General features: G+C 47.2%; 1 protein-coding gene across 1 annotated transcript in view; it reads right to left on the bottom strand.

Annotated features, from left to right (window-relative positions):
- The window catches only part of ADAMTS16 (ADAM metallopeptidase with thrombospondin type 1 motif 16), a 159,745-nt gene that overhangs the window by 73,373 nt on the left and 66,169 nt on the right, over positions 1-20,203 (bottom strand). Inside the window, exons 10-12 of the mRNA XM_053906864.1 lie at positions 14,808-14,961; positions 5,481-5,576; positions 161-309 (exon numbers count right to left, since the gene is read on the bottom strand). Of these exons, the coding sequence (XP_053762839.1) occupies positions 161-309; positions 5,481-5,576; positions 14,808-14,961 (399 nt within the window). The remainder of the gene's footprint in view (positions 1-160; positions 310-5,480; positions 5,577-14,807; positions 14,962-20,203) is intronic.

The raw sequence follows: 20,203 nt of genomic DNA, 5'->3' as shown, positions 1-20,203 counted from the left end.
CAAAACTCTCTAGCTCCATCCATGTGGTTCCACCTACTCAGTGATCCCTACACTGCTACGTGATGTACAGATCGATATTACTGAATTTAGGTACACACGCGGCTTGGAAGGTTCACAGCACAGAGATCGCTCGTGAGGAATGAAGTGAGGATGTACTTACTTGGGATTTGTGCACAGGCGGTCTCTGTGAGACACCCCTCCTCCGCAGGTCCTGGAGCAAGGGGACCAGGAAGACCAGTCTGACCAATGGCCATGCGTGGGCTTGGGGCCTTCGTCACCGTATTTCACACACTGTCCTCCCCGGCACCACTAAAAATTAAAAAAGAAAGAAAGGTTGACGTGACTCATGGGTGGATAGGCGGGTCCGGCACCGCTGTGATGTCAGCCGTGGGGAGTTTGGTAGAACGCGCAAGATATCAACATCTGACCTTCAGGTAAGCGTATGGTACAAATACAGTGAGTGGATGTTGCTTCTTTTCCCTTTCCCAGCCTAGCACGGTTTATAAATCCCCGTAGAGGGAAGATACACAGAAGAACCATTTTCTAGCGTCCGAGCTGCTGGAATTCAGCACATGTAATTAAGTGGTGTTGCGCAAACGTTCAGCCTGATCATTCGGCTCTCGGGTGAGTGAACTCCAATCTCTCCCAGAACAACGTGCTTTTCATAGCTCTTTGAGAGCAGACGGGGTCTTGGGTAGAAACGTCCAGCTGGAGGTTCCATGTGACTCAACACCTTGTCATTTCTGGCCGACGCTCTGTGCCGTCACTCCCAAGCACCTGGGCTCCAAGCCTGGAGCCCGGAGGTTATCGGCGGACGCGGGTCGGAGGTCACACTGCTTCCCGGGGAGATAAGACAGCCCACACAGAGCTGCACGTGTCCCCACGCGGCTGGAGATGCCATCAGCTGTCCCTTCTGAAAAGCAACGCTCGTCAATGTCAGTTCACGCCCAAAGCCACGTGTTGTCTTTGCTTCCGTCACACGTCAAGGCTACTCATCTCACGCGGTGTTCAATGCTGTTGGTTTTCCACCCATGGTTTGGTGTAGACTTCGACAATCTTCAGGCCATCCGCTGAGAGGAGAAAAGGAAGTTGCTCGTCCCTTGCTGCTGGCCCGCAGGGACCAAGCAGAGCCTGGCCTGAGGGCTGCGGGGTGAGGGACGGGGCCAAGTCCCCTCCCGTCTGGCTCCAAGGTTAGGGCCACCGGATTTGTTCCGAGAGAAAAAATGGTACTTTACAAGAGGAAAATAACAACGCTTCAATTATTCATTGTTGTGTCGGGTGAAAACGTATCAGATGGCTGCCACTTGACCTTTGCTGGCAATTACAAATGGTTTGATTTAATACCATTCAAGGAGGAAAACGTGAACATAAGAAATTCTGAGCCCTGAAACGTCATCCATTCAATTCTTCAATTCTTTCCCACAAGCAAAAAATAAGTCTCTCTTTTGTTACCTCCCTGCCCTCACCCCCAGGTGCTAGAACAAGTCCTGAAGTCTCCCTGACACCCTCAGCCCGTGAGGGGTGCACAGAAAACAGCAGGGCACCTGCTCCTCAAAGGCCTCGAGTCAGAGGAGAGAAGGAGCTGAGAGAAGCAGAAGGCTGGCTCCTGTGGGCTCTGGGCAGGGCCCTGCAGCTGGCAGAGACCGGGAGGGACCGGGAGAGACCGGGAGGGACCAGGAGGGACCGGGAGGGACAAGTCAGGGGTCTGCTGTGGTTGTTTTGTCCCATTTTAAAAAATCACCCAGTCAGAGCTTTCTAACACACAACCCAGAAAATGTGAAAGCAAGAACCAACAAGTTGAACCTCAGAAAATATTTTCAGGTTTTAAAGCCACTCGAAACAATGCTTCTGTTACAGTTTTGGTCGAGCCAACAAGGTGACAGGTGTTTGGGTCCAGTCGCTTTTGCTTCTGGCATGTAAGGATTACTTGAAGAAAATGTGGTTTCACTCTGTTTTAAAAGTACAGCAAATATTTACGTTTATTCTTCCAAATTTTGGGTTTATCCTTTCCTTTTTTTTTTTTAACGTAAGAAAATAACTGTGCAGATGACGACTTCCTTTTCTTTTGGTCAGTGAGGGCCCACTGCACATGCTCTATTCGTTCTGCTTGTCCACCTACAGGATGTCTGCGGATCATCTGCTGCAGTGTGCAGACGGGGCTCTCCTCCTGCAGGTGGGGTTCTTCAGCCACTGCCCTCTTCACGCACATCCGCGTGGTTTCCGGTCTTCTGCTGTCGAAATTGCTGCTGCCATTGATATTCTTGCCAGTGAAATGCTGCTGCTTTCGTCCGAATATCTTTACAGGACCGTCCCTTTACAAGTTGCTTTTAGGGCATCCAGGTGGCCCAGTCGGTGAAGCATCTGACTCTTGGTTTCGGCTCAGGTCATGATCTCACAGTTTGTGGGTTCAAACCCCGGGGTTGGGCTCTGCACTAACAGTGCGGAGCTGGCTTGGGATTCTCTCTCTCCCTTCTCTCTCTGCCCTCCCCTGTTCGATCTCTCTCTCTGTCTCTCTCAAAATAAACTACAAAAAAAAAAATTATTAAACAAAAACTTTCTGGAGGTCTGAGGAGAAAACACCATAACTTCTCCGAAGGAGGTTGGAGGGGGGGAAATGCACGTGGGCATGAAGGTACAGGGGCCCAAACACGTGCATCCACGTGCACACCGACTTTATGTGTCAAGTCCACGCAGGTCACAGAGCTGGGGAGCCCACCGTGAGCGGGTCGGGGAAGGGCATGTGTTAAGTACACACACGCCATTTCCACCGAAACACCAGTTCGGTTTCCGGGACCACCCCACGTTTCTCACCATTTGTATTTTATTCATAGACAACGCGGCGTTCAAGGGAAGGCTTCATCTTAGCAAGCGAGATGTCGCGACGTGTGCTCGTTCCTGCTCTGATACTGTCCCCGGAGTCTGCATGGCACATCCAAACCCAGCCCACACGGGAAGCACCCTGATAAGATGCAGCCGTTGACTTGGGGAGCGGGGAGAAAAGGAACCTCAGTATTAGTCCTGCTGCCGTGTGGCCTGGGGCAGGTGACTCCAGTGCTCTGAGCCTGCGTGTCCCAGCCGAGAACCTTAGCGATGACGCGTACCACCAGCCCAGGCTGCTCCAAAAATCTGATGTGGTCACACGGGCCAAGCACCGAGCACCGAGTGTCAGATCTGGGTAACGTGAGAGCTGGTTTAATTCTACATTAGAGGCCCACGATTGTTAGAGGGCTAGAATCTGCTTTCCTACGCTTTGGGCTGTGGTCCCAGCCCCTTGCCCTGGATTCCCCTGGCATGAGAACAAAGGAACCCAGTGTCCTTCCCTGGAAAGGTTCTTGAGTGCCCGAGGGGGGCCGCGACAGACTCGCCCTCGCACGGTGGTCGTCAGGGCCGCCTGTATTTGAGGTACTCAGGACAGAGCCTCATGCTACAAAATGCAATCAACATCAGCCCCATTTTCCACCACGCGCAAGCCTCACAGGCAGCGCAAGGTGGAAGGAAACAGTTTCCCATCCAGGAGAAAAGTGCACAGAAGCGGCATGGTTGTAGCCAATCACCCAGAACGCACCGACTGGCACCGGCCAAAGCACCGTGACACTGACATCTGGGAACACACGCTTCTAGACCGATAAAGCTCAGGGACACACGACAGCCAGTAACACAGGAAGGCACGCAATTAACAGCAAAGGGAGATTTCACAGGAGCGCTGACGCCGTCCCGCGTGTATTCTGGCCCAACAAGGGAAATGATCTGAAAATACCAAGAACCACCGATTTGACTGTGCTTTTGCGGTAAATAAAACATAACGAGAATGTATAGGTGATTTTCAGGGAGCGCCAGAGCTAGGGAGTTGGTCCTACAGGAAGCAGGCGACCTGAGAACCCCCCAGGGCCTGCGTGGGCTGCAGCTTCTGCCAATCGTTCCAGAGAGCAGCCTCGTTTTGCAAACTGTCACCTGAAGAGTAAATGTCAACCAACTAAGTGCAGAAGGTTATGATCACCTGCGGCTTACTGCTCAGGCCAATTCCCTGGCGTGCCGCGACCATGTGTGTTTTCCACGTTGTGGCACGCCAGCAGGTTCCTCTCCTCTTCCGAGACTCTAAGAGCATATTTATTACATTTCGTTTGTAAGTAGACTTCATGCCCAGTGCGGAGTCCAACACAGAGCCCAGCGCGGGGCTCGAACGCACAGCCCTGAGATCAAGACCTGGGCTGAGATCTCGAGTTGGGCGCTTAACTGACTGAGCCACCCAGGTGCCCCAGAGTTTTATGGGTATGAATTATTTAACTACTGTTGCTTATATCTTTAGAAGGATTTAATTGTGAGTACTCCCGTCTTTGAGGGACTAAACATAGGGGTCTCTGCCGTAGGGGCACTCCCAGCTCTTCATTCCCTCTGTCGGTGTCGCCAGAATTTATCCTGGGAGCACGTGTCAGCGCTGTCTGCTCACATGTTTAACCCTTTCTGTCCATGCTCCCATTAAAATACATTCAGGGTGTGATATATTTGCTTTGGAATCTACACGTATGAACCAGTGACATTTAGGCATGAATTTCTCTCTCATGTTCATTAGCATCACTGAAAAGGTCACACGCCTAGCCTTGCAGACATGGTTACGTAATAATTTGGGTCCCGTATATTTCCATCTTTATCAACAGTCTTATATTTTAGATGTGTTTTTTATGTTCATTTATTTGGGGGGGGGGGGAGAGAGAGAGCACGAGTGGGGGAGGGGCAGAGAGAGAGAGAGGGAGAGAGAGAATCCTAAGCAGGCTCCAGGCCCTGAGCTGTCAGCACAGAGCCTGACGTGGGGCTTGAACCTACAAACCACGAGATCACGACCGGGGCCAAAGTCGGACGCCTAACCGACTGAGCCAGCCAGGCACCCCCTCGATAGTCTTATATATTAAAAAGAACAGTGAAATCACAGGTTTAATCAAAGAAGTCAAAATAATACTCTTGGGTATTAAGATACTTTCAGTTCAATGACAAAATCATCATTCTCTACCAGTGAGTAATAAATGTGCTGCTTTATGTAGTTCTTTTCTCTACCGAAGCGCCTCTCTTTTTTTTTTCCCAGGGGAGACGACAGGTCAGAATGGTCTGCTCCAGGGTCTTTGAATTGATGCTCTGTGCCTTTAACAGCACTACCTAATGCGGGTGCTGCCCACGGTTAAAATATGGTCAAGGGTTTAATGTTTCCCCTTATTAAATACATGCGGTCGCCACCTGTCGCCTGGCATCCACATCGATTAGTGGCAGACGGCCCACCAATTACATCATCGGGAAAGGAAGAAGAGGAGAAAGGAGCCCCCTCCCGGTACCAATCTAGATTAAACCCCATCTTCTGACCCAGGGGTAGGTTCGCACATATAAATGAGGAAGACGGGCTGACAAAATACCAGCGTGGGAGGAGGAGAGACGCGTGGGTAGAGAGGCTGTGACATCCGAGCATGACCCATGACCCGAGATTAGGTCCTTACCATGTCATGCCCACAAACGGTGCCTTCTGCTGCAGGCATAAATTTAGTCTCGCATTTCCTTCCAATTCGGTGGCACCACAGGGCTTTGCAGATATCCTACCGGGGAGAAAAGGTCATTAGTGTCACAAATGGTCCACAAATCTACAATAAAATATCACTGAATGACTGAAGGGGAAAACGGCGGATATAAATTAAAAGCGGGTTAGCAGCAGCACATGAAAATGGTAAAGAAGAAAGAAGATTCAGAGACTCATGTTCTAGACTCGGCCCGACTTCATTCCATCCCTGAAGCTTTTATTTATTCATATGTAGTTATGATCAATTTGACACAATGATGTACTTTTTAAACTTTTTTAAGTTTATTTATTTTGAGAGAGAGAGAGAGAGAGAGACAGAAAGGGCATGTGTGAGCAGGGAGAGAGGCAGAGAGAGAGAACTCCAAGCACAGAATTCAGTGTGCCGTCAGCGCAGAGCCTGACCTGGGGCTCAAACTCACGAGCCATGAGATCATGACCTGAGCCAAAATCAAGACTCAGACGCCCAACTGACTGAGCACCCGGGCGCCCCACAAAATCATCTTTCCTAAACTAACAAGTAAAATAGGCTGAATCCCGAGGTTGGAGCACACTACAGAAATTGAAAAGATTCGATAACGCCTAACACTGTATAATTTATTCTTTCACCTCTCCAAGTGTGAATCCTCATTTCTAAATTAAAGTTGATTATGAAATTTTCTGACTTGCCCATCCATCCACCCACTCACCCACCATCCCCAATCCTTTTTCTTAATTATTATTAAAGTTTATTTATTTACTTTGAGAGAGACAGAGACAGTGTGGGGCGGGGGGGGGGGGGATCCTAAGCAGGCTCTCAGCTGTCAGCCCAGAGCCCAATGTGGGGTTCAAACTCATGAACCTGAGATCACGACCTGAGCTGAAATCAAGAGCTAGACGCTTCACCAACTGAGCCACCCAGGCACCCCCATCCCCAACCTTTGATGAAGGCCTAGAATATGCCAGTTGCCTTGCTAGGAGGGAGATTCCATAAGGAATATGACCCAGACCCACCCTCTCAAGCACGGTCTAACGGGGTAAATTTGCTGTAAGTCACCATATCGTGCAAGCAGGAAGACTCAGGAAAGGACACACGGGAAGATATGATGTCTCAGCCAATTCCTGAGCTTACGGACTTTGTTATGAAAGAGGGGATGACATTCAACGGAGAAAGAACAAAGGGTTTGGGCAGAGGAAGGAAGACCCACATGGCTGATAGGGCAGTAAAATAAAACAAGATCTGAGATTTACACACAGTGAAAGTCTCTCCAAGTTCAAGGAATCGGTTTTCCTTTCATAGCTTTCTACGCCCAAAGGAACATCCTAGAGAGGGGCGAGAGTAAGACTCAGAAAAGGATGGAACCTTCAGGAACGCTGGTGGGAGCTTCAAACGCACAGGAGGCTAACGTTTCTTAAATGATCTGCACAACTGTTCTGGAGATGTGAACCGGCGTTCAGTCGCTAAGCATTACTGGGGCAAATGTGTCACGTCGGTGGCGAATGCCTCTCACGAAATCGGCATGTTGAGTTGGGGGCCTCTGTTCTTGGCCAGAACAGCGTTTACAGATCAGAGCCGTAAGCAGACCTCAAGGAATCCGTAAGAGCAGGGGCCCGAGCGTCTGCAACCCTCCAAAGAGACAACTGCAAAGCGCTGGCTTGCAGGGTGACGACTTGATAGGATACCAGGATATAAATAAAGCTCCCTTGAATTCGGAGCCCATGGACGCAGGCTCGATGTCTGGGTGGGAAAGCGGTGGATCAGAACCAGAGTCTGTCCCGCACTGGGAGGCAGGCGTCGCCGCCCTGGAGCGGTGGCTCACCATGAGTTCCGGAGGCTGGGTGTGGACACGTAAGCCAATGAAGGCACAAGTGGATGAATGGATGAAGAAATGAATGGGCGGATGGGAACGAGGTAGCTGCTCCCGTGGTCGGGTCACATGGGAGATGGACACGGTGGTTGGGCAGAGAGTCCGGGCTTCCGGGAAGGGAGGCACATCGGTGTGGACTGGAAGGGCAGATCCGGGCAGGCAGGACCCGGTGTCCGCCTCGTACGCTTGAGGATGGGAAGCCCCCCACCGTCCCGCTCACGGCCTGTCCTGGGAGCTAAATGCAGTGGTTGTCGTTAACACCCCCAACTCAGGCCACTGCCCCGGGGGCACCAAGCGCAGCACACGTTTCCCTCACTCCACGGGTGGGAGGTGACTCCAGCCCAAATTCCGCTCTGCCGGGCTTCACGGCCGTGGCCTCAGGGAGCGGGTGCTACCAACGGATGGGGCAGTTTCAAAGACTATCCAAGACGATACAACATAAATGGTGTTTTAAAATGTTAAATTAGGGCTGCCTGGGTGGCCGAGTCGGTTGAGCCGCCGACTTCAGCTCAGGTCATGATCTCACGGTCCGTGAGTTCGAACCCCGTGTCGGGCTCTAGGCTGACAGCTCAGGGCCTGGAGCCCGCTTCGGATTCTGTGTCTCCCTCTCTCTCCGCCCCTCCCCCATGCACGCTCTGTGTCTCAAAAATAAATAAACATTAAAAATTTTTGAAATGTTAAATTATTCCGGTGTATTTGACATAGCTACCTGACACAGAGCTCAATACCTAGCTGGCTTTCAATAAACGCTTTCTAAGTGAGCTGAACATCTGTCAGTTTATTCCTGTGGAAACCTTGGATGGAATGAGCGGGAACATTTTTCCTATGGAAGGAAATTAATAACGGTCAATGAGATGCGATTGTAAAAACACCTAAGAAGACATAGGCAGGGTACCTTATGTATGAAAATACTAGATCTAGACCCTACTATTTAACGTATTCTCACAATATTCTCCCATCGTAGTTTTCGGGAACATTCTGTAGAATACAGAACTATGAATGGAAGATACCATTAAAGGTGATTTTTTTTTTTTTTTTTTTACTTTACTAAGGACAAAGCTCTCAAATACAGGAGGTGGATGATAGCTTGCCCCTAAGGCACGTGACCCACGAACTCAGTCTATGCCTGGCTTATGCCGCCTGTGTATTTCAGCCCATCCTGGAACCGGCTTGATCCCCAACGCAGTACTCCAGGCCAAAACAAATCACAAGAGTGAGAAGAGCCTTGAAATATCATATAATCCATGCTGTTTTCCAACATAGCAAAACGTATTTGAAACCTTGGTACCCTACAGATGTAACTGACGTTTAACAAAAATGTGACACTCTAACCTGGAAAACACATGAAACTTCTAGCGTCTCAAAGAATTAGGTAATAAAATGACCACGAAACAACCGAACAACCAAAAACCGATGACACCCTCCCACTTTTATCATACTTTGACTTAACTGCTAACTTCTGGACATAGTGTGCAAGGATTGTATTAAATTAACCATTATTGTTATATGTCATTACATCCTTTATTAAATTTCAGGGTCCTCTTGGAACAAAGACCCTATTAAATCACACGTCTAGGGTCAAAGAGCTGGAATGTAAGACATGCTGGGTGTGGGGGGAAGCTCCCAGTTTCACTACAGTACCCAGGACACAAAGGGGATCAGGTTTCCAAGTCACTCTGGCAGTCTGCATCTCAGACCAGGGTCAGGCCACCAGGCACCACTGATGTTGATGCTGACGGGGCAGGAGAGGCGCTAGATGAAGACGCGATGCGAACACACGCGATGAAGACGTGACAACTAACACTTGACTCGGGGAGGACAAAGCTAAAGGCACATGGAGAGTCCACACTTGCTTTCATCTTTGCAGCTAAGGGGCAGGGTCTTTAACGAGGGCACTCCCTTGCGAGACTGTCCTCCAGTTTCAGAGCTTACGTGCATGGCGCATCTGAGTGGCCCAGTCGGTTAAGCGTCCAACTCTTGGTTTTGGCTCAGATCGTGATCTTATGGTTCGTGGGTTCGAGCCCCACGTCGATCTGTGTGCTGTCAGCTTGAGGCCAGCTTGGGATTCTCTCTCCCTCCCCACCCCACGCCCCCTCTGCTGCTCTCTCTCTCTTTCTGTCCCTTCACCCTCTACCCTCAAAATAAACAAACTTAAAAAAAAGAGCTACGTTTATGAAGACCGGTTTCAGTCCTACTGACTTGGTTAAGTTCAACCTCACAATCCAACACCACAAATAAAACCAACATTCTCAGAGGGCAGCGTTGGGGATTTCCACACTGTGACTTCGGCACTACCAGATCCATTATCTCAAACTGTCTGTATCAGACTCTCCAAAAATACAAACTGAAATCCCATTTACAAATGATGTTACGATGGGATCTATAAATTATTGCAATTATTTATTTTTGTTTTTGAAGAAGTCGGGTTCTTTCGTCACTAATTCCAATGATCCCTATGCAAGTCCTCAGAGGGCAGAGAAAGCCATGGCCATATATGTGCGTGAATTCATACATGAGTGTGTAAACACGCATACACCATATACACATCTATTTATTCCAGAGACAGATACATATGTGTTCACATTATTCATTAACTTGTCCAAACTAAATAGCAGAGGGACTTAAAGAGCGCTTTTCTAAAATAGCATCCCTCTGTCTATCCCCCTGCTCAGCAAATGTGCAATTGAGAAGCCCTTACGTGTTAGTTGCGGGATTAGGCACCAGGTAACTTGTAAACTCTGGATCTTTATACTTCAACCTAACAAAACAGACCCATTTCATAAAATTTCAGAAGGAGTTCATTTACATTTTTTTAAATGTTTATTTATTTTTGAGAGAGAGACAGAGAGAGAGAGAGACAGAAAGTGAGTGGGAGAGGGGCAGAAAGAGAAAGGGAGACACAGAATCCGAAGCAGGCTCCAGGCTCTGAGCTGTCAGCACAGAGCCCCGACGCGGGGCTTGAACTCACGGACCGTGAGATCATGACCTGAGCCAAAGTCGGATGTCTAACCAACTGAACCTCCCAGGTGCTCCGGGAAGGAGTTCATAAAAAAAAAATAAATTTTATTAGTGAAAATATTCTGAGATGCTTTACTTCACTTGGAAGATACTTTAAGTGCTGCACCATAACTAAATTTGAGATTCAGGATCCTAGAGATTGTGGCCACACAAATGGTACTTAACTTAGAAAATACGTCACGTTTATTTATGCTGAAAAACAGCTTTACATCATAGGGAATGAGCTGACCTCACTGATTCTAATGGATGTATTTCTGTTTAACTTGAGAAGACATTTCCTCCACGGTCCATGATGACGTTAACTGGTACCAGGATTACTTCTCTGCACACAAAAACTACGTAAAACTGGACAAAATATTTGGGCCAATTGTTCTGGACTTTGCAACAGGCAGCACAGTAGTGTCCCTCAAGAGAAGGGAAATTTGTAATTTGAGTGACACCGCGGCCCCGTCAATCTGCCTGGAGCACCTTGCTGACCGTGGTGCAGAGGTGGGTCCCAGGCAGATAACGCAGTCCCCTCCGAATGGACGGTGCAGAGATCAGAGCTGGGCCTGCAGAAGGAGCCAGAATCCATGAGAATATGTGGGACCAGAAAAGAAAAAAGCCACATTAAGCTGGGGGCTGCAGGTGCCTGCCTGAGGATTTCCCGAGGTCCCTCCTGATCCGTGGGGTGAATGGCTGACATACTACATGATGCTTCGTGTGGCCCAGCACGAGGCAGCAGCTTTGGGCTAAGAGCTGACAGGCTGGAGGACAGAGGCCACACCGTGCTGGGAGACACCAGAGTTCGGGCCCGCCCGTGGTGGAGAGACCTCAGTGAGCAGTCTGGGCCCTCAGGGGAGAGCCCGAAGTCCACGTGTGCTGAGTGAGAACCACACTCCAGAGCACAGGCTTTGCCCTTGGGCTAAGGACAGACTGAAAGAGAGGCGCCCTAGGGAAGAACCAAAGAAAGCCTCAAAGGGACAAGGGATCACCTATTCACATAAATTTATATAACACAAAGTGATCATGTATTATGTTATAAATATACTCAAGGCTATAAAGGAAAAAGTAGACAGAATGAATGAAAAAAATGGGAAATTCCAGTAGAGAGATATAGACTGCAAAGAACTAGACGGTATTTCTGGCAACTGAAACTTAAAATAACCCAAACGTAGAGCTTGCTGAATTGTCTAGACAAGTGACTAGGGAGGGCAGAAGCTACAGATGATGACCGACTTTTTACCAGAAACAACGGAGTCCAGTTGAAAGTGGAATTATATCCTTCAAATTTTTAAAGGGTAAAAATACAGAAAAAACTGTTGAGAATTCTATATTGAGAAAAACTATTCTTCAAAGTGGTGGGTGAAATAATGACATTTTCAGAGAGAGAAAAGCTGACATGCTCTGTGGCTAGCCGATGCAGCCTATAAGGAACGCTAAATCGGGTCCTTCGGGCCAAAGCAAATGATATGATTTGAAGCCGATCCATAAGAATGCATAAGTACTACGTGGTAGATGGGTGGGTGAATGTGAAAGACGGTCCAATTTTATTTAAAAGTAACTCCCTGTTGGGGCACCTGGGTGGCACAGTCCGTTGAGCGGTTGAGCGTCCGGCTCTTGATTTCGGCTCAGGTCACGACCTCCGGAACCGTGAGACCTGTCCCCGCATCGGGCTCCGAGCTAACAGTGCAGAGCCTGCTTGGGAGTCTCTCTCTGCCCCACCCCTGCTCACACTCTCTCCTTCTCCCTCAAAATAAATAAATAAACGTTTAAAAAATAATAATAAATTAAAGTATCCAAAGCAGGCTCTGGGCTGTCAGCACAGAGCCTCAACGTGGGGCTCGCTCTCACGGTTTCCGAGATCATGACCTGAGCCGAAATCAAGAGCCAGTCGCTCGGCCCTTGAACGGACTGGGCCACACGGGCATCCCGTAACTCCCTATTTTAAAACAAACATTAGAACGTTGTGTCAGGTGGCTTGTAACATGCACAGAATAAAATATGTGACAACAGTACAGTGTGAAGGAGGGCCACGTGGACTGACTTGTTGTAAGGATCTTGCATTTTACATAGAGTGGCACAATGTTAATTCTACATACGCTGTAAATTAAAGATGCAGCTATAATCGTTAGAACGACCACTAAAAACTAGTGTTAAGAAAGTATGGCTGAGATGTAAATTGAGAAAAAATAGAATTTTTAAAAGCAAGTTTACTCCGAAAGGAAAGAGGGAACTAAAAAAGAAGTGTGAGCGTGATGCCTGGGTGGCTCAGTCGGTTCAGCATCTGACTCCGGCTCAGGTCATGATCTCACGGCTCCTGGGTTTGAGCCCCACATCGAGCTCTGTGCTGACAGCTTGGAGCCTGGAGCTTGCTTGGGATTCTGTGTCTCCCTCTCTCTCTGCCCCTCCCCTGCTCGTTCTCTCTCTCTCTCTCAAAAATAAATAAAACATCAAAAAATTTTAAAAAAGAAGCATGGCCAATAGGAAACAAAATTTAAAACCAACCAATACAATTCCTCACGTTAACTTAATAAGCGAGAGAAACTATATAACTACATCAACAGACGCAGAAGACGTTTCCCAAAAGTCAACGCACTTTTGTGATAAAACCTCTCAACAATCTAGGCCCGAAAAGGAACTTCGTCTGTTTGATAAAGGGTAACTATGTAAAACCAACAGCTAACATCATATTCGTTTTCTATTCGTCACTGAAGTTTCTAATCGTAATTGCAATGTAGTTAACGCACGGTGTTAGTTTCGGGTATACAATACAGTGATTCAACAGCTCTACGCTTTACTCAGCGCTCATCCCAGTGAGTGTGCCCCTAACTCTCCTTACCTGTTTCACCCCCTACCCCTAGCTCCCCTCTGGTACCCTGTTCTCTAGAGTTAAGAGTCAGCTTCTCTGTCTCTCTCTCTTCGGTTTTGTTTCTTAAATTCCGCGTGTGATTGAAATTACACGGTGTTTATTTTTCTCTAACTTATTGCACTTAGCATTATATTCTCTAGCTCCATCCATGTCACTGCAAATCCTTTACTTGGCAATTACAAAGCTCCAGGATAGGCCAAGTGTACCTAAGGTGCTGGGAATCAGAGCAACGGTTGCCTACCGGGGTGGGGAAGGGACTGAATGGGAGAGGGCATGAGGGAACTTTTCGGCTTTACAGAAGTAAGCCACATCCCGGTCAGTGTGCTGGTAACACACTGTGTTACAAACGTGGGTAAACACATTGGTGATTCACTGCATGTAAATATCTCCTCAGTGATGAAAGGTGTACTGCATTTAACTTCTGGGACTTTCCAAGTGGCGCTAGGGTACCCTGGATGCCACCGCCCACGGTCACAGAGCAAAAATAATGTGGAAACCAGAAGCGTGCTGTAGGAAATCCCACCTTCAAAAAACCAATTAGTGTTATGCTCCTTTCCCTTAACCAACGGAAGAATAACACGCAAAATTCTTAGGGATTTCACCCGTTCTGCCCATGAAAGAGGACAACATTAGGAATACGTGCTGCTGGTGACTGACTTATCGCTCTTCTTTAAGGCTGAGATTACCCAGCCGAGGGGACGAGAATCCAGTTCTGGCACATGGATTGTAATTGATCTTAGGGGGAGCTCTCCTTGAGTTTAGAAGAAAAGAGATTATCACGTTAGATTTCAATTGGAAACTTTCCCGGCGCATTATGAAATGGTGGAGGTTTCTGGAGGATGGTACTTTTGTCTGTTTTCCTCTCGATTTCCTTATAAACTACAGTAAGAGAAATCTCAAAAATAGTGGCTTTCATTTAACGTATGGGTCCCTTCCCTTGTGACTCGGTACAGAAAGTTCCTAGATCGCCATCGGTCTGCCCGTCCAGCACAAGCACACGTCTCTGCCATATGTGGGGTTTATGTTAGGAAGCCACGCCAGTGATGGCCCCGGGCTCAGTGGAGGAGATAGCAACTTCGAGGAGAGACTTCTCTAGCAATCCCGTATTTGGGAAATATAATAATCAGAAGCCCTAGATAGGCTGCTTCTCCATAGTAAGTTCCGCTTACATCTAAGGAAGATAGAGCAGGGCGGTGCTGTTTGCTTAACAGCGTTTGAAAAAAACGCAGAGTATTAGTTAGCCAACTTACACCAACCAAAGGTTACTGCTGAGCTCCCACGTGATAAATCAGAAAGAAAGAGCTGAACTAACGGGCCAAGTCAGTTCTCCAGTGAAAACTGATACCCACACCAGTATCTACCATCACTTTCTTTGCCAGTAAAACATGTGTTTCCTGTTATAGGAAACCAGCTTTCACATACAGGATTTGACATTTGGTAGGTACCCAATAAATGCGGAATCCATCAATGTCCGTTACACTGAATAAAACGGTTTTATGAGTCACATTGCACTGAGCACTTGCCAATAATCACTTGCCTTTTTGAAATCCAGCATGCAGAGTTTGGCTTTCTCTCCAAACTGCCACTTGCACTGAGTGTTCGCATCGTACAACTCTCCCGGCAACTTCTCAGGATACTTGTACTCCTTCACAGGCTTCGGCTGATCAGCAAGGCACAGAGCTTGGGCAGTGCTGAAATGCAGAGGAGAGATGGTGCTGCTCGTGATTCCGGAAGACTTACCAGAGATACGCACTGAGTTACGCCTTGATGTTCTCATGCAATCTGACAACACAGCCCGAACAGAGAGGAGGGGGCATTTTTCTCCTGGGGTCTGACATCAATCTCGATTATCTTTGGATCCGGGGGCCACATGGCCTCAAATTGCTCATAATGCATCTCATCTTTTCCAGGAGGGCAATTTGTTCTTCATCAGATTTCTCCAGCTTATCACGGGGCAGAGGGAAACGGAATCGCACAACCAGATGGACAATGTGAGAAGCTCCAATGGCAGGCACCTTTTATGTATGCTTCTTGCCATGAACGATCAACAGATGGCAATGCGCACTGGGCAAGGCAAACACAATCAACCTCAAAGACTAGAATTTTCTTTCTTTTCCTCCCTCCATTCTTCCTTCCTTTCCTTCCCCCCCTTCCTCTCGTCAGTCCCTCCCTCCTTCCCTCCCTTCTTTCCTTCCCCGGGGCCAGGGACCACCTGCACCACAGCTCACAGCCTCCGGAGGTTTGCCATGGAACACAGCAGCAATTTCTACCGGCAATGCTCTACACTCACGCTAATTTCTGACTCGATTCCCAAGTCAAGGAGGAAATTAACTCTGCCTAAGTTCACTAGCAGATGGCTAAAGACCAACTAATGATTTTTTCCTACACAAACACGGTATTCCCTTCCCTACCTGCATAGTTAAAATTTTTGCGTTTGGAGGAAGGGAAAACAGTGTTTGCATGTAGCAACTAAACTTTACTTACAAATTTCAACAAGCAAAAAACTCCCCCACCCCTGCATATTCTCAACATACTGACCAAGAGCAGACCCACCCACGCATCCCTACACTTTGCTTTGTGTGGTCACCCACCTTGACCCGGATCATTTGGGCCTCAGTCTCCATGGCCCAGTCCCAGATCCCACTGCCTTGGAGTCCACGCATGCATACCTTCAATTAATATCCACACACGAAACACAAGGGGTGGTACCAGTTAACCGTGGTAAGACATTAATCCCACATACAAGGAGGTCAGAAGCCTTTTGAGAGCAAACCGAGGAATAGAGATTAAATCAGATGATAGGAAAGCGTTCAGAGCAGTGGCCGGCTCATTGTGCATGTTCAATAAATGACTTGTCTATCACTACTAAGGCAATCATAGTGCAAAAGGATATTTTGAAGTGAAGAAAAATGAATAAAAGCAGAATTAACACTCCAAGACAGGAGGGACTTAGCAATTCTGGAACTCCATAGAACCTTTTTCGGATGGATCGCAAATGATTTCTATACACTAGTTCAGTGTTCCCCGGTATCTCCCAGAGGCTACATCAGGGAGGCAATCTTATCCCTACCCTACGGACAGGAAATTAGGACACGTCGGCCAAACGGACCGGCCCAAGCAAGAGACTGAAAATTCAAAAAGGTTCACAGGTTCAGGAATTTTTATAGTTTGTGTAAATGTATGAGCACATGGCCTGAGGACAAGGTTCCCGCCTGGCCAAGAAAAATGAAGCTCACGGACTGGGAGCCTGGAAGAAGGTTCGGGAACACACATACCACTACTGGGATGTAAAAGTCGGTTCCAATTAGCTTCACCTTTGAAGAGCTGCAACTCCCCACACTGATCGTACCCTGGTCCTTCTGGTTAGGCTCACGCTGGAGCACGTCTGATTTCTACCCTCGGCCCCAGCAGGTCTCACAGCTAAGCGCGCGGCCAATGGGGCAGGTGCGAGAAAACCCCACGGTGTGGACGTAAGAAGGAAAAGCGCTGTCACTGTAGCAACAATCCCCCATAGCTTCCACACGAACAAAATGCGTTTGACTCATTTGAATGTGCTGGACAAAAGTCAGGTGACCTACGTGTGATAAGCAAAACGATAAGGCTTGTAGATCACATGGAAGAATATATTCAGGACTTTGGGGTAAGCAGAGCTTTTTTTTTTTTTCCCAACAATACACTAAAAAGCGTTAACCCTAAAGGAAAAATAGGGATTAATCTGGTCTCCGTGACACAAAGAAAAACTTCTTTTCACCAAAAGACACCATTAACAGTGTAAATACTGAGTCACAGAGTGAAAGATGATATTTGCAGTACATGTTCTCCGTAATGGACAAAGTGTTCCTACTCAGAATATATAAAGCACTCCCATCAAGAGATATGAAACACTAAAGCCTAATTTTTACAAATTCACAAGAGATTTGAAGAGGCACTTCATTAAAGGTTACTCGAGTGTCCGTTAAACATGAAAAAGGCACTCCAGGATCTCTTTGATTAGCACGTTGGAATGCCGCTACCCCCATCGACGGAGCTAAAATGGAAAAGACCGACCAGACCAAGCGACGGCCAGGATTTAGGGCCATGTGAACGCTCGTAATGGCTCTAGACGTGTGACTTGGTGTAACCACTTAGGGAAGCTGTCTGGCAGTGTCTATGGACACTCCAGACTGTGTATTTATGACCCTGAAGTTCCAGTCCTACGTAAAATCAGGGATGTACAGGCAAACACACAGACTATGCAGAGTAGCATTTCTTACAATAGCCCCAAATCCGAATCTCAAATGTCTATCACCAACAGAATGGATTCGTAAGCTGAGGCATACTCATGCAATTAAAAATAAGTAAACAATGCTATATTTTTATGGTAGCAACAAGGATGAGCCTCATAATCATGATATTTAGCCAATCGCAACAGACGCCAAGTAGCACATAGCTCATGATTCCATTCATAGGGAGTTCAGAAACGGGCAAAGCCAGTCTATGGTGTCCTGCATCGGGAGAATGACCATCTCTGGGGAAGGGCTATCTCTGGGGTAGTCACTGTGTCTTGTGCCTTTTTATAAAGGTTAGTTACCGCATCCATCACCCCACGTATTTAGAGTTGTGAGGACTTTTAAGGTCTACTCTCCTAGCAGCTGTGAAATGTAGAGCACATCAATCTCTAGTCATCATGCCGCGCACAAGAGCCCCCAGAGCCCATGCATCTTACTGCAAAGTTGTACCTGTGATCACCTTCACCAATGTCCCCAAACCCCCACCGTGGCGGTCACCTCTCCATTCTCTGTTGCTATGAGTTTGGTTTTTTAGATTCCACAGATGAGTGAGATCATACAGTATTCGTCTTTCTCTGACTTCCCTCACTTAGCATAATGCCCTCAACGCCCAACCACGTTGTCAAAAATGGCAGGATTTCCATCTTTCTCATGGCTGAATAACATTCCATCGTACATATATCTCATCTTTAGCTATTCATCTGTAGACAGACGACAGACGGGTTGTTTCCCGTCTTGGCTATTATATTGAGCTCTGTACATTGATCTGAGAAGAAGGTACAGCGCCACGTTCACTGTGTGAAATTTCACTGAGCGGAACCCTCATAATTTTGTGCTTTTCTATATATCTGTTTAACCACGACAAAAATAACGTTGATAAAAAAACAAGGCAAGGTCAGAGATACCACAGTGATATTTCAAAGTCAGTTTCCCACTCTGATTGACGAGCCATAAAAGGTGAACGAGCTTGAGAGATCTTACAGTCGTCTCTCTTCCTTGTCCAAGTCGGGAACAGGGGCCCTTGGAACAGATTATATTACTTGCCAAGGTCGAGACCTTCCCAGACACGACTGGTAAAGCCACGATCAGCATTTGAGCTCTGATCCCCTCTGCTGCTCTTTCTGTCACAGGGCAGTGCCTGCTCTCCCGTCTTCCTGCAGAAACTAAGGACAGCTGTGGCTTGGTTTTTCTTAAGACAAACGTTACACAGCAGAGCAAGATGTGAACTGAAGGGCATTCTTTCCATTACACCCAAAAGTATGCTTAATGGGCTCTCAGGTCAAATCAAACCTTCTCATTGACAGAGGGGGTATGGGGTAGGGAAGGGGATCCATGCATCCTTTAAACTCCTGGTTCCCAGTGACGGCCCCCTTTCCCATGGACTGACTTCGATTCATAGGGTCAGAGGGGAGGTACATTCACAGGTCTGCAGTAAAGGATTCACATTTTTAAAAAGCACATTGAAGATGAGTCCCCGTTGTCATTAAACTAAATTAATGAGCTAAAATTTCCCTAATCCTAGGTCTCCCAGACGCAGACATGAGTACACGGGATGAGGTCTGTGTCCGTTCACAGGAAATGACGCATGACTTCACTGACTAGGTCGATGAATTTACTCCAAACACATATCTGTCCTTCTTGACTACCAACTGTGGAGAAATGCTGTGCTGACAACCTCAGACCAACCGAGGTCCTTTATTATATATTTTTTCCACATACCAAATGCTAGACTGCTAATAAAGGCAAGTGGATTCATCTTTATAAGTTAGCCACTTGTCCTTACTCATTGCTGGGATCGGATCCAAACAGCTGCCCAATTGGCGGAGAACAGGATCGTGATTACGTGGAAATCAGGAAGTCAGCAAACATGTCAAAGAAGACATGCTTAAACCAATAAGACACCACTGTTAACACAGTGTAGACGTGTCTGATTCACAACTGGTCACCCCAAGTGAAAGAAAGCTTGGGTGAATCTGACAACGGGAGGCTCTCTTGGAAAATGTAACTTTTCAAGCAAACAAATGGGTGACATGTGTAATCTTGCATATCTGTTTATAATCATGTGGCCCAGAGAAATTAGCGAAGTTCTTGCAAATAAAGGTTTATTATGGAATTGCCCCACAACGGTTTTACTGATGGACACAAAAACAAATGAGCACACTTGAGCAGACATCGAATCGTCCTGGGATCCCAGAGCAAACATGTCTTTGAACCAGACTCTTGGCAACCCCTCCGAGGGTCACAGTCCGATTCGAAGATCACAGCCCATATCTAATGTCATCAAAACAATTGTTCTCTAAGCATATAACAATTTCCCTTCCACGAGATCTCCTATATTTCTTGGCAGCTTAAAAACTTTATCTGGACTCTTTTACGATGCTGATTCTCACTGTACACCCAAACTTCGCATCCCTGGCTTTCCAGTATTTGTCCGAGAATGTTTCAAAAAAATCAAAAATGTTTATCTTCATCATAACCGTTAAAATGAAAAAGCTATAACATTTTGAAAAATAATCTAGAAAATTACAGGGAAGATTTGTGATACAGAAGACCACAAATTTCCCTTGTTAATACCAATAAGAGCATTGTGAGCTTAAGTTCATGCCCTTTTTTATGACGGAAAGCAGAATTCTTCACACACACACACACACACACACACACACAC

The sequence above is a fragment of the Panthera pardus genome, unplaced genomic scaffold (genome assembly GCF_024362965.1).
Source record: "Panthera pardus isolate Hobbes unplaced genomic scaffold, ASM2436296v1 HiC_scaffold_2, whole genome shotgun sequence".
Taxonomy (NCBI): domain Eukaryota; kingdom Metazoa; phylum Chordata; class Mammalia; order Carnivora; family Felidae; genus Panthera; species Panthera pardus.
Note: the sequence above shows the minus strand (reverse complement) of the source record. Positions and strands in the feature narration are given on the sequence as shown.